At 38.2% G+C, this 25511-nt stretch overlaps 1 protein-coding gene across 1 annotated transcript in view; it reads left to right on the plus strand.

Moving 5' to 3' along the window:
* The first annotated feature begins 4342 nt into the window (after positions 1–4342).
* The window catches only part of SAMSN1 (SAM domain, SH3 domain and nuclear localization signals 1), a 34403-nt gene continuing 13234 nt past the window's right edge, over positions 4343–25511 (plus strand). Inside the window, exons 1-5 of the mRNA XM_031051336.2 lie at positions 4343–4366; positions 12488–12625; positions 20797–20837; positions 23276–23313; positions 24701–24787. Of these exons, the coding sequence (XP_030907196.2) occupies positions 4343–4366; positions 12488–12625; positions 20797–20837; positions 23276–23313; positions 24701–24787 (328 nt within the window). The remainder of the gene's footprint in view (positions 4367–12487; positions 12626–20796; positions 20838–23275; positions 23314–24700; positions 24788–25511) is intronic.

Consider the following 25511-nt stretch of genomic DNA (forward strand, 5'->3'; position numbering starts at 1 on the left):
AAGCATTCTGCCCAGAACTGCTTTGTCATCTCCTATTATAAAGGAACAGAAGGAAGTGAAGTGAGGCAGGGATTTTATCCAGTGTGCCATCTGCGTGGTTGTTTTCACATGTGAGAGAGCATGTGGTGTATTGAGTAGGTGCTGGCTGCAAGAAGATACACAGTCTCTTTCTAAAGAAATGGGAGAGCCAAGAAGAAGCCTTCTGAATCTCCCACTTTCCACCAGGATAGCCTGTGGAGCATAGTGGCAATACAGTATGTTTACCTTGAGCTCATGACAGAGTAACAATCCAGCCTTTTATGTGGAGTGAATAGAGAAATGTGACCATTTAGCATATAATTTGACACTCATACTGTATCAGGTAGTAGTATTGCTGCTCTTAGTTTTCTATCTGTATGCAGATGCTCAGATGACAAAGATGGTGATCAGAGGAGAAGAAGATGTACATTTTCATGAAGGACAGATATGCTGTGTGAGGAAAAAAAAAGGGAAAAGAAAATAGGGGTAAATATTTGTTGCAGATTTACTGAAATGTGTCCATGTTACCATTTACAAATACATTATTTTTCCTTTGTCCAGCAAACCAAAGGAATTTGTGAATTGCACAGTTCTGCTTATGAGTTCTTCCAGTGACAGATGAGGCTGCACCAGTAGAATAGCTTTCATAGGACCACAAGCCTGGAGCTAAGGCTGAATTGTGAGTACCTGAATCATGCTTCAAACTTAACTGCTTGTATGCCAGCCTAGATTATGGGTTGCCACATACTGTGAATACACAGCCAAAACCCGGTCTCCTGAGAAGCCCAAGGATACCTAATGATCTCAGCTATGAAGTCTATTCATTATGCAGGAATACAAAACTCAATATATGAAAGCCTCATTCTTTCTTTACTAATGTGTTCTAACTACTCGCAAGAACGTAGAACACAAGCTTGTAGAAATCATGTAGCAGTGAGGAAACAGAATTAAATGCTAACAGTAGTGCAAATATAGAACTAGGAAGCAAAGGTTCAAGTATTTCCTGTCTGATAAATTTGATTTCTATACCTCTTTTACAGAGTGGATTTTTGTTCTGATGTGCTAGTGCTGCTGCAAATTGTTCTATCTATACCAGATAAAATGTACATAGATGTCACAATGCTGATGCTGCCTTCAATTTTCTTCTACTTAGTTACTGGGGTTTTTAAATTATTTTCAAAGTTCAGAATCTTTACACAGAGATCTGTGATATCAAGAGACAAGAACTCGTGCTGAGTATTTTATTTGTATCATCTTGATCAACCTTTCATAAGCAGTTGCATCTTATTTTAATTATTATAGTGGGTGTTTCCTCACAGTTTGTAATTCATCCATTAGTCTAGGACTGGAACCTGATAGGTAATGTCATCTATAGTTTAGGTCTACCAACAAACTTGACCCTTAGAGATGACTATATCAGTCAATTAGTAGAAGTCTAAACTGTTAATTTTTCATAAGAGGAGTACTGAAAGTACTCAAAACCATGTAATAACAAATTTGCAGTCTTTGGTCTTAGGGTCTTAGTGGCTTGCATCCAGAATATCTGTAGCAGTGCTTTGGGATCCAAAGTCTTCACTGAAGGCTGTTCCTTGTAAAACTATTAGCCCAGCAGAATGGAAATCAGGGAGGGCTAAATTTCTCTGTTTCTCAAGTGGGGTATTTTAACTGAACATTTTAAAACTGACTAGAATAGCTTTCACACAGTTACTGTCACTGTAATGCCTTTTGGAGATAGATGCAGAGAGCTGATACAGCTGGAAACAGAGGGATGAATACACCAGGATATGAAATGAGAGCAATTGAGTGCTGGAGGTCTGCCTTTTGGAGGATGAAGGAAATCAGATAAGCTATCTGTGGCCTGCACTCAGGAAGCATGCCCATAGAGTCTAAACCAGTATGACTCCAGTTTCAATCTCCAGCTCTGCATTTGCAAAGTACTTACCTCTGGTTTTCCCAATTTAATTCAATGGAATAATGCTAGCTCATGAGATTTCATGCCTGATATGATAAAATGCACCCATCCAAATGGTAAAGCAAGAACAGCTGAAATAACAGTTGGCCCAATGCCCTAGAAAGTTTCCAGATGAACATTTATCTCTCTTCACAAAAAGTTGTTTTGTACAGCTGTGTATTTTTGCCTTCCTACATATGTGTATGTCTGTAACTGAAGATACAGCTGCTTCTTATCTTTTTTTCTTATTATTCTCTTTTCTCTCATGTACATTCTCTCCTATATTATGTATGTCTAGAAATGTAAGCAAAATTAAAACTGAATAGCTCAGTGCAAGGGCTTTGGTTTCTTAGCTACTCCCAGCTTGAGAATCTGTGGTATAAAATTAAGAAACTTCCTCCTAAAGGCTTCAGAGTAAATATTCTTAGCAAAACCCCCTCAAAAGCCAAAACCCAAAATCAAGAGGTTAAAGAAGTCTGAATAAAAAATACACATTCCCCCTGAGTTATCTAGGTGTTAGTTCCTTATTATATCTTGTCATTTTCCTAGCTCTTCAGTCTTCCTGGCGTTTTCCAGATAAATATTATTGCAAACAGACATTAAAAAAAAACCAAGAAAATTCACGAGGAAACTAGCAAGTGAGCCACAAAGCAAGTGCAAGCCCATCTGTGGTGAGGTAGGCCTCTCAGATGTCTATTTTTGTATAATCACATTAGGAAAGTGTTGTTAGGTGGTAATTGACAAAACCTGTTTATGTTCCTGAAGTTTGTACAAATAAATGAGAAGTGTGCTGTTAATTGGCATCTATAAACTGTAACATTTTTCATTAAGCCCTTCCTAACCAACACTACTTTTCTACTATGTGAAACCAACCTGAAATAATAACTGAAAAGAAGGCCTGGTAAAAGCCTTCAAAGAAGACTTCTATATATTTCACAGTAAATAGGAAAAGTGCAGACTAAAGATGTTTTCCTTTTAAAATCTTGAATGTTATCTGTCTCCTGGTGTTTGTTGGAATGCTTTTTTGTGAGCCTTGCTTCAGTTTGTATTTGTCCTGACAAAATACAGATATTTCAAAGTCACTGGTGTGCAGGACCAAACTGCAGAATTATTAGAATAAACTGAAATAGTCAGAAGTATGAGCAATGAAAGAGATGCTTCACATCTACAAATCATAGAATCATAGAATAATTCAGGTTGGAAGGGACCTTCAGAGGTTATCTAGACAACCCCCCTGCAATGTGCTCTGGGCCCAAAGAAAGAAAATTAAGATCTTGGTCACAAAATGACACTAGCTCTCCAATTGTGGTGAATTTCAGCTTATGCCTTTGGTACCAGCTGCTGTTTGTTCACATAATCAAATAGTATAGCATTTAAATAGGAGCTATGGGAAATTGATTGTGGTTTAGGAGACAATATTATTCCAAAACCAGACTAATTCCAGGTAAATCATAATCAACAACTTGAGATTCACAGTGTTTTTAGCATTATTTCTTCTTCAAGCTGTTCTACTCCCCTAGAGATGAGGGAGTTTTACTGATTTATACCACTTAGTGATGTAGGCTACTGGTTTTCTTTCAATTGCTTATCCCTTAGCTGGCTGTCCATATACACTATAATACTTCTCATTATAACCCATAAATCAGCTCTGAATACTCTCAATTTTTTAAATTACAATATTTATCATATTTTCTAATAGCAGAATTGGTTTAGTCCTAACCCGCGTTCATCAAGCAGTCAACATGTTAGACACCAGTTTGGTAATTATTCATTAGTGTACAGGCCCAGAATGTGAGGTTTTTGGGGCAGTTATGTTTTCTTAATTTTTAATAGTTTGTGGCCCACAGGTTTCTTTTCCAAGGTCCCTAAGTAAGATGCTTTCATGCAAAATGCAGTCAACAATAACTACTGAATTTTGTAAATTAATAAATCTGCATACAAAATCACCATTTACCAAGAATTTCTGTGCATCTTCTGATAATCTGAATAAACTGAGAAGATTTGCCTTGGAGTTAGCTGTGCTTTCCAGTGGTCTTAGGCAGACAGACTTTTATTTCTACTAGATGATAAACTAAATGAAAACAACAGATTGCAAGAGAGCATTTCCCAAGTCTATTATAATCATTCAGACCATGCTTGTGTTTTGTTGGTAAACATCATTCTTTAATTCAGAAAGAGTTTGTACTGGCCTGGGGAAGCCTGTCTCATTTGATAATGGGCTCTGAATCCAGTGGATTATTGCAGGGATTTTATCTTGCAGTAATCTCCAGGGAGAAATGTACAAACAGCTGGGAGAGCAAGAAGAAGCTGCATTGTGCTGCAGCAGTTCGTGGGGCAGAATTTGGGGGTGCTGGAGTGGATCTCAATAACAACATGAATCTTTTCTGTTTTTCTCTGGTAAGTGTGCACACACATACTTTTTGGTGGGTTGCTAAATGGATAACTTGAACTGGTGGGTGTGTTTGGATGGAAAAAAATCAAGATGTTGTATCACAAACTGTTCAAAGGTTGCACAAGAACAGCGAGTCTCTCTAGCATAGATGAAAGAATTTATGTATGAGAAATTATATATAGCAAAAGATGATTCAGTAAAAATAAGGTAAAGCAAAATCATATAACAAATGTACTTTGCACTGTGTGTGACTATTGAAATATATGCAGATTCAAACATGAAGCATTTGACCCCAACACAGAAAACAGCTCATATATATGTTAAAATTACTAAATATATTTATTCTATAATTTGTTTTAGGATAGTGGTGTTTTACATAATAGCATCTTTTTTTTCCTTTTTATGTAGCTTGAAAGAACTGCTAGAACTTTTCAGCCATTAGTTTTCTATAAGCCAAGCATGAATACATAGTCATCAGGGCTACACAATTCATATGGCAATATTTATTCACAGACAGAGGAGTTGATTTAAGACCTTCTTCATGGTTTGGGGTTTTTTTCCCCCACTTTTTCTTTATTGCTTTTCTGCTCTTTCTTTGCCCCAAGACAACTGGTCAGAATGAACAAGTAAGTCAGGGTAGGAAATCCAAGGAAACTGTTTCTGTTTTCAAAGCTTAACCATCTGCCAATAGCAATGCTCCATATTAGTAATGGTAATTAGATTAGTATATTTGCTGTATTTAAACAGAAGAGTAGATGTTTGCCATTTCCCATCTTTTGTCCAGACATACAATGTATCTTCCTTCTGTGTTTAGAAAGAACAATAAAAATCAGTATTCAAACTGCACTGACACAAATTCAAATAGGGGAGCTGCTTTGTCTAAACCATTCTTCCTGATAGCTAATCCTGTCTTAGTGGGCAGTACTGGTGTTCTCCAGATCATAAGGATTAAAAGCTGTTTTGGAGTACTTACAGTAAAACCCAGTGTTATTTGGGGATTCTGTGGAAGGAGTCACTCATAAAAAAGAGTTCTCTGGGAATTCAATAACACTTTTGATCATAGTTTAATGTGAATACCTGTGTATTTGTTCAAAGTTAACAATGGCTTTGTGGTACAATCTGTGACAGCTTGAAAATACCAGTTTCTGAAGTTCTTTAGGACAGAACTGTTCATCAGTATTTTCTTATTGTTCCATTGGAGCAGCTTCTTGCTTTCTGTTCACTTCTTAAAAAGGTGTTGAGCCTCGTATCATTTGACAAGTCAGGATTTAGACAAGATGTGAAGTAGATTGTGTGGGTGAGAGTAGGTCAAGTTGCAGCTTCTCTGTTAAACTGGGTATGCAGCAATTGGAGTTTCTGTGAGAGAGTTAATCACTGCAGTAATAATGGATGGTTCAGACAAGTGAAAACTAGTGCAATGATAGTTTCTGTAATGAAATAATTAGTTCTGTTTAAAGATTGCTGCTAAGAAGATAAACTCCATTCTTTACAAGATTGCATGCAAGCCATTCTTTCCGCTTTGGTAGTCTTTTTGAGCACCTAGCAAAACACCTCACTAGCTATCAAGATTTAAAGCTAACTCCTAGGTAACTAGTGTGTTTCATTAAATTCAGAGCCCTGTGCGTGTGCCACAGTGAAGTTTCTTCCTGTAATCAGATTTTCTAGCTTGGAAATGAGCTAGTGATCCAAGTATGTGCACCAGCTACTTTTGCTCTGTTGGCTAGTGACTGTGAAAAAGCTGGCAACAAAGTGGTTGAAGTATCAGTATAAGGATATTTTTCTCCTCAAGACAGTCAAGCCAGAAATAATGTACAGCAATAAAATATTTAGACTTTAAAAAAGACTTAAAGACACTAGAGGAGACAGTTGCCTAGTAGATGCAAATAGCCACTGTTCATTTACATCAAGTGAACATCTAGATAACTGCTAATCCTGAAATCATGGAAGTGAAGTTAGACTATGAACACACACACAAAAAAAAAACCTGTCCAAAAAATAGTATTCTGACGCAAGCATTTTCCTCATGTAGACTGACTGACAAGATTTCACACTGCAACAAGTGTATGCTTGTGTGTGTGTTTACATATGCATATATTTTTAAAATGCATTGGTTTATAGCTCAGACACTAGTTTTCTACCCTACTGAGTACAGTGGTTGAAGTAAGCTGTAGTCTGAGAGAATGGCAAAAATATTCTGTTTAAAAACAGAATAGATACAGAGTTGCTGATCCAAAGTAGTGGAACACTATGGTAGTTAAAGCAACATCAGCTTATGCCTTTGAATTTGACTCTTTGTGGGTTTGCTTTCATACCTGTCCATAAAACTGAGACATATATCTAGCGTGAGAGACACATGTCTCTCTAGGACCAGTGTAGCAAGTGGTGACAATGGAGGCTGAAGACATTCAAGAGTCACAAGATGATTGCAAGGTCTTGCGAAGCCTGGGACAGACTCTGCCCTTCCCAGAGAGGCAACAGAAATTACTTCACTTTTTTGCCACCTGGAGCCCTTTGATCTCCTAGTATGAGTGCTCCAGCTTGAAGTGTTTCCGCAGCAGCACTTTGTATCCTGAGTTGACTTCAGAATGATTTGGTTTCTCAACTGAGATTAATTTTGCATCAGCTCATTGCCTTGGTCTCAAGGGGGTTTCAGGCAAATTAGATTTGCCTTCAAAACCTCGTGTCCCTTTTCCATTTCCAAAATCATAGGCCTATCATTTGTGTCCCTTCTTTTGTAGGCATATTATGCTAAAAGGTCAACCTTAGACTCCGAATTTGCAGTGTATTTTCTATCTTATGGTGCTTAGCTTGTCAGACAATTAAGTCAGAACAATACTGTTTCTATGATAGACAATATACAAAAAGGTGCACAAATCAAGCATTGCTCCTCTATACAATTGCAAGAAATCATGTCACCAAACTATCTGCTTTGATATCCTGACTAATAAATGGCAGCAACCCACAAATTTGAGAAATAAAATATATTACTGTATCTTGAAGTCATAGGATCATAGAATAGTTAGGGTTGGAAAGGACCTTAAGACCATCTAGTTCCAACCCCCCTGCCATGGGCAGGGACACCCCACACTAAACCATATCACCAAAGGCTTCATCCAACCTGGTCTTGAACACTGCCAGGGATGAAGCATTCACTACCTCCCTGGGTAACCCATTCCAGTGCCTCACCACCCTAACAGGAAAGAATTTCTTCCTTATATCCAGTCTAAACCTCTGCTGTTTAAGCTTCAACCTGTTATCCCTTGTCCTATCACTACAGTCCCTAATGAAGAGTCCCTCCCCAGCATCCCTGTAGGCCCCCTTCAGATACTAGAAGGCTGCTATGAGGTCTCCACGCAGCCTTCTCTTGTGCAGGCTGAACAGCTCCAACTTTCTCAGCCTGTCTTCATACAGGAGGTACTCCAGTCCCCTAATCATCCTTGTGGCCCTCCTCTGGACTTGTTCCAACAGTTCCATGTCCTTTTTATGTTGAGGACATCAGAACTGCACACAGTACTCCAGGTGAGGTCTGATGAGAGCAGAGTAGAGGGGCAGGACCACTTTGTTGGACCTGCTGGTCACGCTTCTTTTGATGCAGCCCAGGATACAGTTGGCTTTCTGGGCTGTGAGTGCACACTCCTGGCACACAGGGATTGTGTCTGTTCTAGCAAACCCCCAAGACAAGGTAGCTGCATGCAATCTCCCTGTCAAGTATGGTTTTGATGGTGTTTTAACAACTGTCCCAAGGAGTCATTTGGATGCCTGTTGGTTGACACAAGACAAGTGTGGGTCAGGGACTATTCCATCAGGAGGAACCAGTGTAGATGATCCCATTACAGTACACTGGTTCATTCTTGCCCATCATTTCATTTACTGAGAGTTGCAGCCAGATGTATTTTTGTTTCAAAGAAAAATTTAATTTGAATAAAGTCTCCATAAAAAAGTGCATGTGGGGAGCATGAAAGACATAAGGCAATAATTAAAGACTAGATCCTACTTTCTTTGTCAGTGAACAGTGACACTAGTAATGGAACTAATGAAGTCAGGGAAGTATTTCATATACTTAGGAAGTGCTGACATCTGTATGCCAGAAACTTGTGTAAGAAGGGCAGTAGAGAAAGGATACAACACTCCTAATCACAGGGTTGCTCAGATCAGTTTTTTAAGTTCAATACTGATCTTAGGGTTTGAGCCAATTAAGATACTTCGCATTTGTCTATTTCTCTTCCATATGGTAGCTTGCTAACCATCAATTTTGCTAGTAAAACATAAAGTACAAAATGAAAGTCTAATTGTCTTAGTGACTTTCAGTAGCATTGAACTAGTTACATATTTTATTTTGATAGTTGGTTCAACGTTGTGCTGTTATCACAATGTAAAATATATTATTTCTAATGTTATGAACTGAAACAGACCATGGCACTGAAAACTAATATTTCTATAGTGCAGGATGCAGAGAAAATAAGTATTAGTAAAAGTAATGTAACAGATAAATTATTAATTAGATTGAAAGAATCCATAGAGTAAATAGAAAGATGTGAATCCTGCTATGGCACATGATGCTACTTAGAAATTGATTTGACGTAAAAATATGTTTTAATGAAGAGGGATTACCTCAATGTGGAAAGACCGTCCTCTAATGTGCAATGTGAATAGGAGTGATCTGAGTGGTTGAGTTTTGTAGTGCTTCCCATGTAATCATCTTCATATATTCCTTGGTTCATTTTAGCTGGATTGCTATCATATCACTATACACAGGAATTCGTGTGTAAACACTGAGCTGGAGAATGACATGCCTGTATTACTAAATACTCATCTCTCAGCCTTTTGGTTGATGTAGTCTCTGCATACAATGACAATAATGTTGTGCAAAGAATAGAGGTACATATAATTATTTTCTTCTATATCTGAGCTAGGATATTTATTCCCATAAAACTCCCAATGCAAGGCGCTTCAAAAGCTGTGCCTGCTCCTTTTCTCAGCCCATCACATCCTTTCTTGGGCCAGTGCTTCCTAACACTACTGTACCCTTTCCCGTGACCTCACACCCTTTCTTGCACTCTTGCACTCTGTTTTTCTCATCCCCTGATGCTTGCTTCCTCATGCCTGCTTTCTTTTCTGTGTCATGTTTTCCCAGAACATTCTTTCGAACATTCTCTTTCACTTTCTTGTGCCCTTTCTCATGTATGCTTGCACCTTTTATGCACACTTCCTTTCTCAAGCACTTGCCCTTTCTCATGTTCTTGCACTCTTGCTCTTCCTGTGTGTTTGCTTTCTTGTGTTTTCATGCTCTTTTGCCCTCAACCTTGCCCTTTCTTGCACCCACCCTTTCCTGTGCCCTCACACTTGCTCTTTCACACAAGAGCATCTTCCTTCTGGTGATAATTCCCTCTCATGTGTGCTCTCTCCCTTTTCCTCCCAAACTTGCGGTTTCATTCTCTCTCTCACCAGCACTTTCTTTCTAACATGCTCACTCTTTCTTGCATGCAAGCATACTTTACCATACCCTCTCCTTTTCTCATGCCCTTGATTTTTCTCATGCCCTTGATTTATCATATGCCTACTTTCTTGAGCTCTCACACCCGCTCTCACAACTATTTTCTTGATTCTTTTCACACCCGCATGCTTGCTTTCTCACTTCATCTCTCTGCCCCTCACCACCCCCTGCACTCCCTCTCCTTGTGCTGTTTCCCTCTTTATTTATTATGCAATCCCTTTCTGGAGTGTCCCCTCTTTCTTGTGGCTTTGCATCTTTTGTGCCCTCCCTCTTTATTCCACTTGATCTCACCATCTCTCTCACCTGATTTAGCCCCTCCTTCTTTTTTGCTCCTTCTCTCTCACCCTTTCTCTCTTATCCCCTTCCGTCACACTCACACTCTTTTCTCATTCATGCTGACTTTTCCTTGTACACTTGCTCTTTCTGGACATTGGTACATATTTTCTCATGCCCACTACTTTTCCCATGCCCTTGCTCTCTTTCTCATGCCTGGTCTCTTGCACCTTCATTTTCTTTCTCATAATCTTGCACTCTTTCTGTGACCTTGTGGTCTTTACTACAGTGGTGCACTCCCCCACACCTTCATGCTCACTTTCTTCCTCATGCCATCTCTTTCTTGCACTTTTCAACACATTCTCTTTTTTATACACTATTCCTTGATCTCCACATGGTCTGCCTCACACACTGTTCCACGCATACACTCATTTTCATGTCTCTGCTCTTTTGCTCACTTTCTTGTCCATGTTCACATTCCTGTTCCCTTCCTTCCTGTCTTGCTTCTTCCTTTCTCCTCTTTACCTGCTCTCTCTTCTGTGTACTCGCTCTTCGTTGTGCACTCACTTTTTCTTGTATCCTTTCTTGTGTGCACTCATGGTTTCTCATGTGCTCTACTTCTTGCATGCATCCTCTTTCTCATACTTTCATTATTTTTATGCATTTCTGACTCCTCATGCCTTGGCCTTTTCATATGCATTTGCTCTTTTTTCACATACTTAATTTTTCTTACACACCTGCCCTTTCTTGCACCCTTGCACTCCATCTCTCTCACATGAGTTTTCTCTCATTTGAACTCTTTCTTACATTCTTCCTTTCCTTCTTGAGCACTCTTCCCCATATGCAACCCGTTATGCCCTTTTCTCCCTTATTCTCTTGTGGTCTATCCCCTCTTCTTCTCTTTCCCCATCACTGTTCCCATCTGTCCTCTTTTTTTTCCTTCAGTCTTCCTTGTCCTCTCTTTTCTGTCTCTTTTCCCTCTCTCACTTTCTCTTTTACACTTCCATTAAATACCTCTTCATCAAAGTCCTTTCACCATTGAGGGAGAAGGTATGGTTGCATATAACATTGCATAATCCTGGAACTGTGCAACAAGATTGCTGTGTAGAAGTGCTCAATCCACAACTTCAGACTGGAAGTCTGAACTACATGGCAACATAGTTATAGTAAGAAAAAATACTATTCTTACAAATAAAGGCTGTTGCTGTCAAAACCCAGGCGCAACTGGCTGTTAGGAGCACAAGCCATGTGTAGGGAGCTTTGTAAGCCGTGTGCCATTTTCCCAGGAGCCATTAGCTATTTCATCCCTAGAATAAACTGGTATATAACTTGAGTATTTTCAAGAGGTTAAAACTGTAATATTTCTCCTACAACATTTATCTTGGGTTATCAAGATGGTAGTAGACTGAAGCAAATAAGGAACCATAGATAAACACTGTGCTTGCAAAAATTACTCATATCTTTGAACTGCTGTTTCACCAGTCATTAATATTTCCTGTAAAATTTTACATATTAACAATATAACTTCAGATATACATCTGTGTTTATCTTCTCTACTAGAGGAACAAATGTTTTTTAATAATAATATACCATGTTAATTTCAATAGTCTTGCACTGCTGTATGTCATACTGCTATAAATTTGATTTATCCCTTAACTGGTGCAGTTAAAATAGATAATCAAAATTCATTGAGAAAATATTCAGTGCAGATCAAAGTGGCAACATCTAAAATCTAGGATCATTAGTTAAGAGTTTTTTTAGTTTTGCCATCTGCTTTCATTTAGCTCCTGAATTATGTAATAGTGGTGTGTATGTGTAATACTGGCTCCTGGAGTTGTGGGATAAATGTGAAAATCTTTGTTTCTGTTAAAAGGCTGATATTCTTGGTGGTTGGAGGAACAGAACCATTCCATGTGCATTATAGCATACAGTTAAAAAATAAACTTGAATGCAAATAGATTTTTTTTTCTTCTAACTAGAAAACACTTTTTATAGTTCATATAGAAATTTTTGTGTTTATAGTTTTTGCAGAAATGTTCATGTGGTTTTCAGATGGATATACACAGCTGATTTTACTCCTTATGAGCAGATAATATTAGATTTTGTTGTGTGCTCATTTTCAGCCCTGTGAATCCATGGAATCTAAGCCATGATACTGTAAACTCCAGCTTTTGGGTACTTACTATAATCAATTTCTACATGCTATTTCAGAGAAAGAAGTAAGTAAAGGACTTCAAAAGACAGGGAGGGGAAATCACTCTATTTTGTAAATCACACAAACTGCTTGCTTTTTGAATTACTGTTACTTCAGTGTGTTTCCAAGTGTTCATCTTTGAAAATCTGTTTAAATGTGTTTTAGGAGGGCTCAATGGACAGCTTGTATGAGCCTGTCCCAGAACATCCAGAACCCAAGGATACAACTACTACTGACGGCCAGGCTAACACTCCTGTGAGCATGCACGTAAGCTGTGGACCACCTGATAGGTCTACATCTTTGGTAAGTAAAATTTCATTACAAAGTATGCTGTGTATTTTTCAAAAACCTATTGCTCTGTGTGCGGGCAGTTTAAACTATTTAGGCTCTTTAGAGCCAATGACCCAATTTCTGTCCAGTCTTAACAAGCACACTTGAAAAACAGGTCATGAGTTCCTATACAGCTAGCAGCAAAGTGAGATTAGTGTAGCCTCACTGTGCGAGGGAATTTCTCTTTGTAAGTAGTAGCATATGAAAATGCTGAGTACAGCTATTAGAAGAGTTTATTGCTATAGGATATGCTATTGTTGTCTTTGTTTGTCCTTTTTATTAATTAATAAATGTATTTCTAAAGTGTGGGTGGTATGAATTTTGTAACTGATGGCTGCTGATATAACATTGACATTTTACAAGACCTCATTAGGCAAATAGGAAGGAGGTTGTATTCTGCTGGGTTTTTTTCTTCCCAAATAATGTTACCCTGCTTAATCCTTTATTATTGGTATGGTGTTGGTATAATATATCATTGAGGATTTGACACATACTTTAACACAGTATACTAAATTTCATAATCTTTTTCATTTAATAATATCTGTTCTCTGTTTTACAATGCTCCTTCATTTATAATTACTATCTCTATCTACAGCAACACATGATGCTGTCCAGTGAAGGAATAAAAAGAAAAGATGTTCATTATGCAGAGAGACTGCTTACTTCAGAAATTATGCCAGGCTTTACCCATGTGCACTCTGGGTTAGGTACTCTGTACCTATGAGACTGTTGGTTTTGCAATATCACAAAGCAGGTTTGCACACAGAACTTGCATGGAGAAAGTGCTGGAGCTGGTGGGATAGGAGAATGGCTGGGGAATTATGGCATGCACTTGTCAAATTCCTAAAGGAATGGAAATAACTTGTTCTTCTGGGACCCTTCTGCTGCAACCATCTCAGTCTGCACATGTCCCTCTCTTCCAGATAATCGCCATGGTGTTTTATATAATGGTCCTGGTTTTGAGAGCGTAGCAGGGCAGAGATCTCAAGATGATTCCTCATAACACTGGCACAGATCTATGAACCTGGGCTCTGATATGTGCCTACATTAGAATTTTACTGTAGTAGCTGGGAGATGCTATCCTGTGTGACAGGTTTTCCCCCATTATCAGGTTGTGATCTTGTTAGTATAAAACTACTACACTGTTCCAGCTAAATGTGTTTTATCATGGTTGTGGAATATAGCTGTAACTCAATCCTAGCATACTTGTAGTATTTCAGCTGTATAAGGCTCTAGCTATTTGCTAGGGCTGTATTACACAACTGTATTGAAACATGCAATTCTACTAACAAAGGTGGACATTATAGTTCAGTTCCTACATCCATTCAGTCTTTTTCAACTTTGCTGTGACTACAACACCACTTCATAGTTAAGAACAACCACACCAATATTTCCTGGTCCAATAGATGTGTATCTGGTAGGAACAGTATTTAGAAAAATTAAAATGAAAATGAAAAGCAGATTTTGTTTTCTGGTTTTACTTTTTATCCTGTCAAGATATGGAAAAGACACATTCACAGCACTGTGCTCTGCTAAGGTTTTCACAATGTGTAAGACTAGAAATTGAAACTACAGTGAACATGCTTGTCAGGCTTTTTGTTTCTTGCTTTTTGTTGGTTTGTTCTGTTTTCTGATTTGGCAGCATTATTTCAGACTCTTCATTATATGAATATAGAGTTAGGCTTTATGAATTTTTTGTCTGCATGAAAGTAATCAACCCACCCAATACAGAATTTTATTTTCATTCAGCCAGCCTAGAGAAGCAGATTTTGCTACTAGTGTAGGGTTAGAAAATCCTGTATGTTAATCTGAAAAAAACTGCAGCAAAACATTTTTCTCATTGCTCAGTGCTGATTTTGTGTTTTTTTTTTTAGCCGCTACATACCTATAAAATCCCTTCCTATTATCTTTAACATCCCTTGCCAAGTTTAGCTCCAATTGGGCCTTAGCTTTCCTAACTTGGTCCCTAACTACCCGGACAACATCCCTGTATTCATCCCAGGCCACCTGTCCTTGTTTCCACCTTTTATAAGCCTCTTTTTTCTTGTGAATTTTTCTCAGCAGCTCCTTATCCATCCAAGGAGGTCTCCTGGCCCTCCTGCTGCACTTCCTTCTAGTTAGCATGCAACACTCCTGAGCTTGTAGCAGGTGATCCTTGAATATTAACCAAGAGTCTTGGGCCCCCTTACCCTCTTGGGCTATATCCCATGGAACCTTGCTAAGCAGGTTCCTGAAGAGCCCGAAGTCTGCTCTCTTGAAGTCCAGGGCAGTGAGCTTACTGCACGCTCTTCTCACTGTCTTGAGGACCTCGAATTCGACCATCTCATGATCACTGCATCCAAGACTTCCCTGGAGCGTCACATTTCCAACGAGCCTTTCCCTGTTGGTGAGCACGAGGTCAAGCAGGGCACCTCTCCTCGTCGGCTCCTTTATTGCTTGCAGAAGGAAGTTGTCTTCCACACAATCGAGAAACCTCCTGGATTGCTTGTGCCAGGCTGTACCGTCACCCCAACAGATGTCAGGGTGGTTGAAGTCCTCCATGAGAACAAGGGCTTGTGAGCGTGAGGCTTTTCCTATTTGTCTGTAGAGTTCTTCATCCACAGGTTCCTCTTGATCAGGCGGTCTGTAACAGATCCCCACAGTAATGTGTCCCATCACTGATTTCCCCTTAACCCTGACCCACAAACTTTCTGTTAACTGATCAGCTGTCCCCAGACAGAGTTCCATACTCTCCAGCCTATCACTAACATGAAGGGCAACTCCCCCTGCCCTCCTACTGGGCCTGTCTTTTCTAAAAAGCCTATAACCTTCCATTCCAACACTCCAGTCAAAGGAGCCATCCCACCATGTTTCTGTGATGCCTATTATATCATAGCCCTGTAGATGTGCCCACATCTCTAATTCCTCTTGTTTATTCCCTATGCTACGGGCATTTGTATAGAGGCATCTGATCCGAGCTCCAAATGAAGCCAGCTGAGTGGCTGGAGTGGCTAGAATATTACTACATTGCTCAGAGTATTTATTATAGGTGCTGGCAACTGACTGGGTGTGTTGGGATGGAATGATGCTCCCCTCCCCCAACACAACTAGTTTAAAGCATCCTTGACAAGTCTGGCAAGCCTCCCAGCAAAGCCACTCTTCTATTTATCAGAGCAGTTCCACCAGCCCCCAGTAGGCCTGGCCTACAAATGCAGGCCCCATGTCCAAGACACCCAAACTCTTGACTATGACTCCACCCTTTTAACCATTTATTAACCTGTCCAATCCTCCTTGCCTTTGGAATGTCCACCCCTGTGTCCTGGAGAATTGTCGAAAAGACTATCTGAGCTCCAGAGCCTCTAACCACCTCCCCCAGGGCTCTGTAGTCCTTCTTTATACTCTTCAGGCTACTACTATCTATATCCCTAGCACCCACATGTATCACTAGAAGCGGGTAATAGTCCGCTTCTTAGACTAGGGACTTACTAGAGCAGGCAGCCTCTCTGCAACATCCCTGATCCGTGCCCCAGGTAGGCAACACACCTCCATTGCGACCGGGTCAGGGTGACAGATGAGCGCTTCTGTCCCTTTCAAGGCAGAGTCCCCTACTACTACAACCCGTCGCTTTTTCCTGGTGGCACCAGTAGAGATCTTCTGTACCAGTGCACCAGCCGACTATGAAGATACATCTACAGCAATGAATAGAAGAATCCAGAACTTTGGTTTCTGCTAACTCTTATCCTACATTTCTGTTTTCCTAAAGGTGATTTTTTTTTTAGTGATGGCACATTTAGTCATCGCCAAGTTGAATTTCACCATCATTAAAAGCAATGCCAAATGGGTAAACAAACTGTTGGCTCACTAGATATTAACAAGAAGCTTTCTAAGACTAGCTGTAGGATTTATTTTGCTCTGTTTTGAGAGAATATTCAGCTCAGCACTTAACTAAAAATAACGGCTGGATGCTGTGTCACTGTGCTGGCTGTAGAATCAACATGATTATTTATAAAATACTCTCTAGAAATGGAAAACAAGATTAGCGGTGACGTGTCAGCAGTGGGACCTACGGAAAAATGTCACTAAGGCCAAAGGACTATGTGTAATCTTATCTGCTATTTCTAGCATGTGAGTTATTAGACCTACACCTTGGATGAAGCCGTTAAGCTTATTAACTGAGCCCATTTGTACTTCTCTCCCATTTTTAATTCCGTCACTTGGTTCCAGGCTGCAGGGCAGCCCCCACAGCATGATAAATTCAGAACATTATTGGCTCCCTCAGGCCCTGATTTAGCCATCTATCATTATTCAGTAATGCACATACTTAAGTGCACTGCTAAGTAGGTACGGGCTCAAGTGCGTGTTTAAATGGTTGGCTGAACCATGGCCATGCAGATTCCACAGACCTGTTAAATCTCCTGGGGTGGAGGAACCTGGAGCACCACACTTCCTCCTTAAGAGGCTTTGCCTCTTCTTTTTTTCTATACAGCTTCAGAAATCACAGGGACAGGCGTTCAAGGTCTGCTCCCTTCAACTTAAAAAAGAGAGGCTAGGGCTAAAGGAAATTTTTCCTTATACTGCAGCAAGGTAGCTATTTTCTTGCAATAATCTTGTCTGTTGTGATTTGTCCTAATCATAGCTGAGCTGTGACATTCTTCTGGAGACATAGGAAATATAGGGTACTGTGGTCACTGAAGCTGTGCAGGACATAATCAGTGAACATACTCTTTGGATACCTTTTGAACCATGATTATTTTTGCTCTTGTCCAAATATCTGCCCTGATGACACATCATGGAGGAAGAATAATCTCTCTTTCATGTACACTGTTCTCCTTCACATAACTCATAAGGTCTATTTAGTATACAAAATATTTTGCCTTGAATCTTCCCACTTCAGGTTTTCCTGTGGTACTATCTTGTGCCTGTCACACACTTTTGCCTTTTGATATTAATCCTCTCAGAGAACTGGTTGGTTAACATTTTGTTTACTTTGCTGTTGCTCATCTTCAGTAATATTCTCAAAACAAAAGGAAAATTGGTAATGGAGTTGCTTTTGAACCTTATGCACATCAAAGCTGAACTGGACCTTCACAGAAACAGTTGGTAGCCAACAGTATGTAATCAATCATACAGATACTCTTTTCCTGTAGCTATGCTACTAACTGGGAAACTGAATTCCTGCCTCTTGTGCCTTGGTGTTACAGACTTCTACCTCATGAACTGTCTGAAGCTTCTCAAGAAAAGGGTCTTCAGTATTAAAACTATTTTCATATATTTCCTGTCAGATTGCAGTCACCCAAAGTCATGAGATGCACGTATTTTTCAACTGCTGACCGTGATATGATCAACTACCCTGTATATCAGAAAAGTGCCAAATAATTTATCAGTCTTTCTAAGTTATTGCCAGGAAAACCACAATCAGTCATGATACCTGCTTTAATCTGCAGCGTTATAATTGGCATTTGATTCCAGTAAGAGAAAGAAGAGGCTAGTTATCTGAAATGATCATCTTCCTGTTTGCAAGTCTGAACAGACACAAGAGCTCTAGCTTTCTCAGTGAGCTTGTAAACACCAGAGGGACTCATTTAATTCTTTAATTCAGAGTTATTTGGAAAAAGCAGGGAGGAAGGGACTTTATTAATAATTTCATAATGCTGAATGTCATGTGCAGTTTGTTTCTAGGAAGCAGATTGTTCATACTGGAGATAGGGAAAGAAAGAATTGTTCCCATAAACAAGGTAATTATGCACTTTGGAGAATATGGAGAGTAGAGTCTAGATTGACCTTAATTTGCATTCTAAGATAAAAAATGTTTCAAAATTGCTTAATTTCTAGTTTCAGTTATTTACAGTTTTAAGTGTAGTCAAATACTGAAATTATATTTTTAAAAAAAGTACAAACAAGGGTAATTTATTATTGTACCCCAATGTACAACAATAGTTCAGGTCAGGTGTCCTGGGTATGCTTCCTCCCATCTTCTTGTGTCCTTCCTTAATGGCAAAGTATGGGACTGAAAAGTCCTTGGTCAGGTTAAGCACTACTTAGCCACAACTAAAAAGTCAGTGGGTTATTGTTTAGTCAGACTAAAGCCAAAACACAGCACTGTACCAGCTACCAGGAAGAAAATTAACTCTATCCCAGCTGAATTCAGGACACCAAATTTAACCAGCTGATTCTGACATAGCAGGAAGAAATGGGTTGTATAAAAGGTGCCGTTTTTAAGTGATCATTTAAACCCGCTGTCATTTTTCACTGTGGCACTGCATCCCTCGATATCAAGTGAATTCACGTCAGAATCACCTCAATGTATTATGTTACGCCATATATGCATCTTTTGCTGGATTTTAAGAAACTGATGCTTAAGCCTTGGTTTCAAATCATGGAGCAAAAGATTAAACCTACAATATATGTTCCACACCAGGTGTTTGGCATGTGAAGATAAGAATTAATAGTCTTTCCAGGTACATTGCCACACTGAGGTTTAGAGGGGGTCCTGTCTCCAATTTTTGCCCTGGGTCATATACAGATTCTAATTTACAATATCCTTTGGTCTCTGACCTCCATGCATAAAGCTTCCTCTAACAAGCCTCTCTGAAATCAAATATTTGATATTTTTTTAATGAGATGTTGACACTACCTTTTAAAGGAGCCTTAAAATCACCTTTTCAATGTTTTTCAACTTCTCTGTGTGCCAGTGCACCTCATCTAGCCATTTCTTTAGAGCTGCTGAAAAGATTTGTCCCAAGACTAAAATGCTGATTTTCTTTTCAGCAAGTAATTTATCTTGCATTGCTTGCAGTATTTCAAAGTAGGCGATAAGTTCTGTATGCTCTTGGTCTGCACACAGTGTCTGTGAACTAATCCATACATGCAAAAAAACCCAAAAATCTGTGGAAACTGCATACAATTATCAGTATTCACAAATATCCAGGTGCTAACAGTACCTCCTACAGTCAGTTAAAATAATCTCAGTGCAGTAAAACAGTCCTCTTCTGAAGAAGCTTAAAAAAATCTATGGTGGGTTTTAACAGCAGAAGGAGAAAAATATAAAATGCTCAATTATTCACTTATATTATTTTATCTAGTGCATGTTTTGGATTTTCATCATGCAACCTGGATGACATTTTTAAATTACTGTGGTCAGAGCCATGGAGATTTAGATAGTATTACACGAAGGAAATAAATTAAACATAAGAATATGAAAAATAGGTCTATACACTGAAGTTTTCATATTTATAAAATAATGAATGGTTTTGTTGGGCTTTTTTAACGTCTCTTGTTCACAGCAGATTGAAGTGGCATTCATCATGGACATTTTTATCCCAGTTTCTGCTTTCCAGGCTGGAAGAAATAGATATGAAAGTGATACAGTGCTTTGATATTCTGTCTCAGGAGATATCAAAATAGATCAGAGATCTCTTCTGTCCTAGCATGACATCCTCGGGTTTTCTTAAAGTTAAAATTAACTTCTAGTCCCAGGGTAACTGTGATAGCAAAGATGCAGTGAGATGTTTTGGCATTACTTGCAGAGTGAGGCAGCCTTTTGTTCACTCTTTCAACACCCATGTAACTCTTATCTCCCTTCCCACATCTTCTCAGGGTACATGTAATCTTGGCCTAGGGGGCTGTGTAATCTTACCTCCAAACCAGTGTTTGATTCTTATTTGGGGTACCCCAGAGCTTTGCCAGGCTGACATGCACAACTTTCAATTTTACTTGCAGAATTTCATACTCTCTTCCACATTACTCTGCATGTAATGGGGTTACAGTCTACATCCTTCCGTGTCCCTCAGAAAGCCACATCCCATTGTAATGTGTGGTTATTTTATCCTCATAAAATGTAAAAGAATCATACTACTGAAGAAATATGATATTCATTTTGGAGTAAGAGTATTGTTCTCTCTTCTTTCAGGGGTATTACTGTTGTCAGCTTCTTGGGAGCCATGGATAGTGAAGCCTCCTAAATCAGGACACATAATTACATATATTCTTTGTTGCACTAAGCTCCATAGCTTCAGGTGCTGGAAAAGGAAAGACTGTAAATATTAGTGGATACTAAAAACATTCATCAAAAGTATATCATTCAGTGTCTTTCCAGTGAGGAAAATATTATATTTGAATTAAATATTTTTGATTTTCATAGACTTTTTTCTCTATCTTTTTAAAAGGAATTTCCTGAATTTGAGAACACACTGACCAAGAAAAGAAAGTAAGTTGAGACCAGTCTGAGGTCTACACAGTGTCACTATGTTTGTCTGAATCTTTTATGCTTGTTTTATTAATGTTTACCGGTGTTGCTTTAATCCTTACAGTTACATGTATTAATGTTGTAGTTGGAAAACAAGTAACATGCTTGTAATGCATTACTAAAGCTTTTTTTGCCATGATTTTTTTATATACATAAAGCTTTCTTCCAAAATATCAGAACAAGGACAATTAAAATCAAACATACTTAATCTGAGCTTGGTTTAACCATATGTCTGCTCTTCTGAAAGATTGAAGTGGTAACCTATTTTATAACACATTTGCACCACTGACCTGATAATCTCCTGAATAGTTTCTTTTTGTTTGTGTTTTTAATCCAAGTAAAAAAATAGTCTGTGATATTATTCAGATAAAGCAGGTCAGACTGTATTTTATCATGTATATTTGTGTCAGCATCACACTTTGCATCCAGTTATTAAGACACAATGCTATGGTTTGGGCTAATGATTAATTTATATTAGTAAGCAGAGGAATTTTGTCTGAAAATTCTTTGTTGGCTTCAGGTTAAAGGCTATTGCATTACTGAAGTGATCCCCTTCAGATGAAATCTGAAATCCTGTCTAATGGAATGATAAAGACAGATCCTATCTGTCTGCTGTAACAGACACGAAAATCCCTGGAATTAGGGATTTTTCCTTCATTTTTAGTGGGGCTACACTAAATTCAGAACATCAGTGTTTTCTATATCTATTGCTGAGAAATTTCAAAATAAATTAAAATTTCAGAGAAAATGAAGGGATCCTTTGTCTTAAGTAACAGCTTTAATCTATTTCTGGTCATCTGACAAAAACACTAGTAACTTATTAACTGCAAATAGAGAGATGTATGCACTCAGAGCTGTGAGATCTCAGCTATCTGTGACCAGCCAGAGCCATGTGAAAATGATCCTAAAACTGCATTAATTAAAGTATGGATAGTATTCCATTATTCACGGTTTCCTCATCATTCTTTAATGTATTTAAGGAACCCAAACTACTGTGTAGGCCTTACCCAGGTATTCCCATACCAAGCTCTACCAAATATGATGCAATCACCTAGATCAGAACTAAGTCTGTTCCAGGAGTAGAAATAGTAGTCTGTAGCTATATTGTCAAATCTTGCAATGCAATTAAAACTATTCTGTTCCAAAACTAATCTTATTCTAAATTAGTTATCAGAATTTACAAGGTTTGTCTAGATCATTTGACTAATTGATATAAAAAAAGAGTAGGCTGGATGAAAAGAGTTTCATTCAACATGAAAAGTTTTTGTAATGAAGACTATTTCATTGTGAATGTCCAGACATCCAGACATCCAGTGTCATCCTGGCATGACACCCCCACTGATAAAATGGAGATTTTCACATTGGCTTTTCTGTGGATATGGAGAAAGAGGAATTATTATTCTGTTTTTCTTAAAACGGGCAACAAGGAAGCACCAATGAAATGAACAGAAGTACACCTTGTTCAGGCAGTAAGAATAAATTTGTGGAACTCTGGAAGCAAAAAATAATAAATAAATCCAAGTGGTCTCAAAAGGAGCTAATGCTTACAGACCAGTTCCTTAAAAAACACAACGGTTCAGTTGCACCTTCTTGCTCAGGAAAACCTGCAGCACCTACATGCCTGAAACTGGGAGATGGATCTCCATTTCTGTGCTCTTTCCCTTCTGCTGATCATTGTCATGGGTTAGAGAGTTTCTGGTCCCATGTAACATAACCTTCTGGTTTCCTCCACCAGCTCATAAATTACTCTTCATTGGGGTTTTTTATGACTAAAGTGAAACAAAATAATTCACAGGGTAGAGCTTTGTTAATTCAAGGATTTTTTTTTCTTCTGTTAAATTAGTATATTCTGTAAATCATTGTCTGTAAACCATTGACCACAGATGTGAGTTAGGACTATTCCTTGATGTAAATGTGCAAAAGGCTCAAGGTATATTCAGGCAATACAACACCACTCAAGGTTATGGGGATAGTATGTTCATACATATCTCCTTGGTTGAATCCATTATTATGTTGCCAAACTTCAGACACAAATTTCTGAAAGTTGTAGGACACTTCAGATCATACCTAAAGAAAAGTACCTCTTGTTTTCTTCCTCATGGGCTCCCTGATTCTTCATTCACAAAAAAAAAAAGAAACTTGAACAACATATTTTACAGAATGAATTCTCAGAAGCTTTCAGAGTTTTGTGTGATACGCAAATATAGAATATACAGGAATATAGATGATTGAGTGAATGAGAAAAGCCAAGTAACTCCAATTAAAGCTGGTGGGAATTGCACAACTAAAACCCCGTGCCCTGCTTTGAATAATTAGTTTGAAAATATCCATATTTGATTGTATGGTTTCATTTTTCATTCTGACACTGAGCTAATTATAAATTCTCTTAATTCTTCTAGATCCATCCAGAAGTCCATGTCTGAAAATGAAGCATTTGGTTAGTAATTGCTTAAATAATTTGCTGTATACCTGTGCTAATCTCACAGAGACAATTTCAGTTAAGGGTCTGATTTGCTTTACAGTTGTTGGAGCAAATTTAAAGGAAAGGAAAAAGTACAGTTAAACTGTCAACATATTCTCCTCCTCTCCCTGCTTTTCACAGACATGTTTGTAGGCAGATATTGAAAATAAATATTTAAACATAAAAGCCAAATTGTGATTTAAATAACGCATTATGGGACAGCATGAGAAATACTCAGCATGTCCAGTATTTCTTTAAACCACTTTTAAAAAATGAAATGTCTCTGATGTAATCAAATTCAGATTCATGCCCTAAACTACTTTGCTTCAGCTTTCACAAAAAAAAAGTTCACTAAAGAAGAAATTCAGGGTTGGTTGTTTTTTTTTTTTTCAACACATCCTGGCACTGAATATTGTTGTTCACACTTGTGACTCTATTTTGTAAAACTTCTATGAGAAATAATCATCAATTTCTTAAAACCTGATGAATGCCTGGTTTTTGAGTGAGAGCTTCCAGTTAACGTTCATTTATTCTTCGGAGTTTGGGTTTAGTTGCTGTATCTAGTCTTTACTGAGTAAAAAGTTTATCATATCTGCCTGTAACAACACAGCTATATTTCATCACAACGTGTCCCATCTATAGATGAAATTTCCCGTGTTAAGGCTTCATTTGGTAGCCCTGCAATGGGAAGACTTTCATGTAGAACTTTACAGAATCTACAAGTACTTTCAAAATGATCATTTTCTAACATAGAGTTAAACTCAACATTAAAAAAATAAACCAAGAAAACAAACAGAAAAAAACCCCAGAAAACACAAAATCTTAATGGTTATCAATATACTGTAAAGCATGACCACTTTGAAGTACACTGAGAGAACAGGACAATGGCCATTTTGTTCTCCAAGACAGCCTAGTTTCTGCCATTCAAGCTGAGACAGTACTAGTCTTTGAGCATGTGTGAGCATCTTTGCTGCAATTTCTTGCTAACACACTAACTTGTAATTGTAAAATTCAGTAATATTTATACAACTCCTGGAAGCAAAATAAAGGAACAGATGTTCTGTGAGCTCCTAGGTCTTAAAATAAGGGTTAAGATAACAATTATTCTGATCATGTTTCAACAGTGTTAAATGAGGTATTAGACAGCAGAAAAAGATGATAAATCTTGAAGTCTGCCCTCAGTAAATACCATCTATTAATTGAATTTCCTGTATCGTGAAATTATCGATTCATTTCTGTGTTTGAGCAGATGCTACAGTGTTCTGCAAGCTTGATTTGCATTCTGATGCTATTTTTATAGACTTTCCTGTAATTTCACAGGTTTGCTATGAATTCAGGTGACTGCTCTGTGTTTTTACTTTAGACAGGAAAAATTTGAATGGCACACTTTGGCAGGTTTCCAGGAAGCCAGAGAATGATTCGTACATCAGAAGGCACTGTCAGCTTGAAGGTAATTGCTAAGCATTTTTCAGCTGATTTTGCATTTTTCACGAAGTATTTAAAAGGGCACCTAGGAAAATTTCTCATTTTTCACCAATAATCTAGCTAAATAATTTGTAAGGACCTTTTGAGATTTATCTTGTCCTCAAGAAAAAAAAATGCAGTTAAAATAAAGCTTACCTTAAAACTGAGAAGCTAAGAACATACTCGGTGAGCAACTCACTGTAGTCCATGGGCCAAAGAACAAAGAAGACTTCTGCTACAGTAAATTGTCATAGTCATGTTGTATTGGGATTGCCAACTCTAATGTGAACCTATAGTAGGAGTCCATTTTCCCTGTATACTGTTCTTGTGACAACTGCAAAAGAGAGTTGGCAAAATTTTGTAGGCAACTGTTTTGTCCAGTTCACTTTCTAAACTGATTTTGACCAACTTTACTGAAGCAACCTTATAGCTAATATTTGGGAAGTTACTTGTAACATTGTTAAGTTGATCAGTATAACTTCACTAAAATGAGAACAAGTGAGCAGTCACCTTGGCTATTTAAACACAAACTGGACTTTTAAAAACCAAAATGCCTTGATAATCTGCTTAATGTTGCTTCCAGGAATTGAATTTATATTTGTATTTTTTAAAGTCAAGGCAGATCTGTTATAGTTGCCTAATCATACTAAACCAGACAAGGCTGAGCAGAAACAAAAATGAAGATATGTGAGATTAAAGTGGATGCATGT

Source organism: Melopsittacus undulatus, chromosome 2 (genome assembly GCF_012275295.1).
Source record: "Melopsittacus undulatus isolate bMelUnd1 chromosome 2, bMelUnd1.mat.Z, whole genome shotgun sequence".
Lineage (NCBI taxonomy): Eukaryota > Metazoa > Chordata > Aves > Psittaciformes > Psittaculidae > Melopsittacus > Melopsittacus undulatus.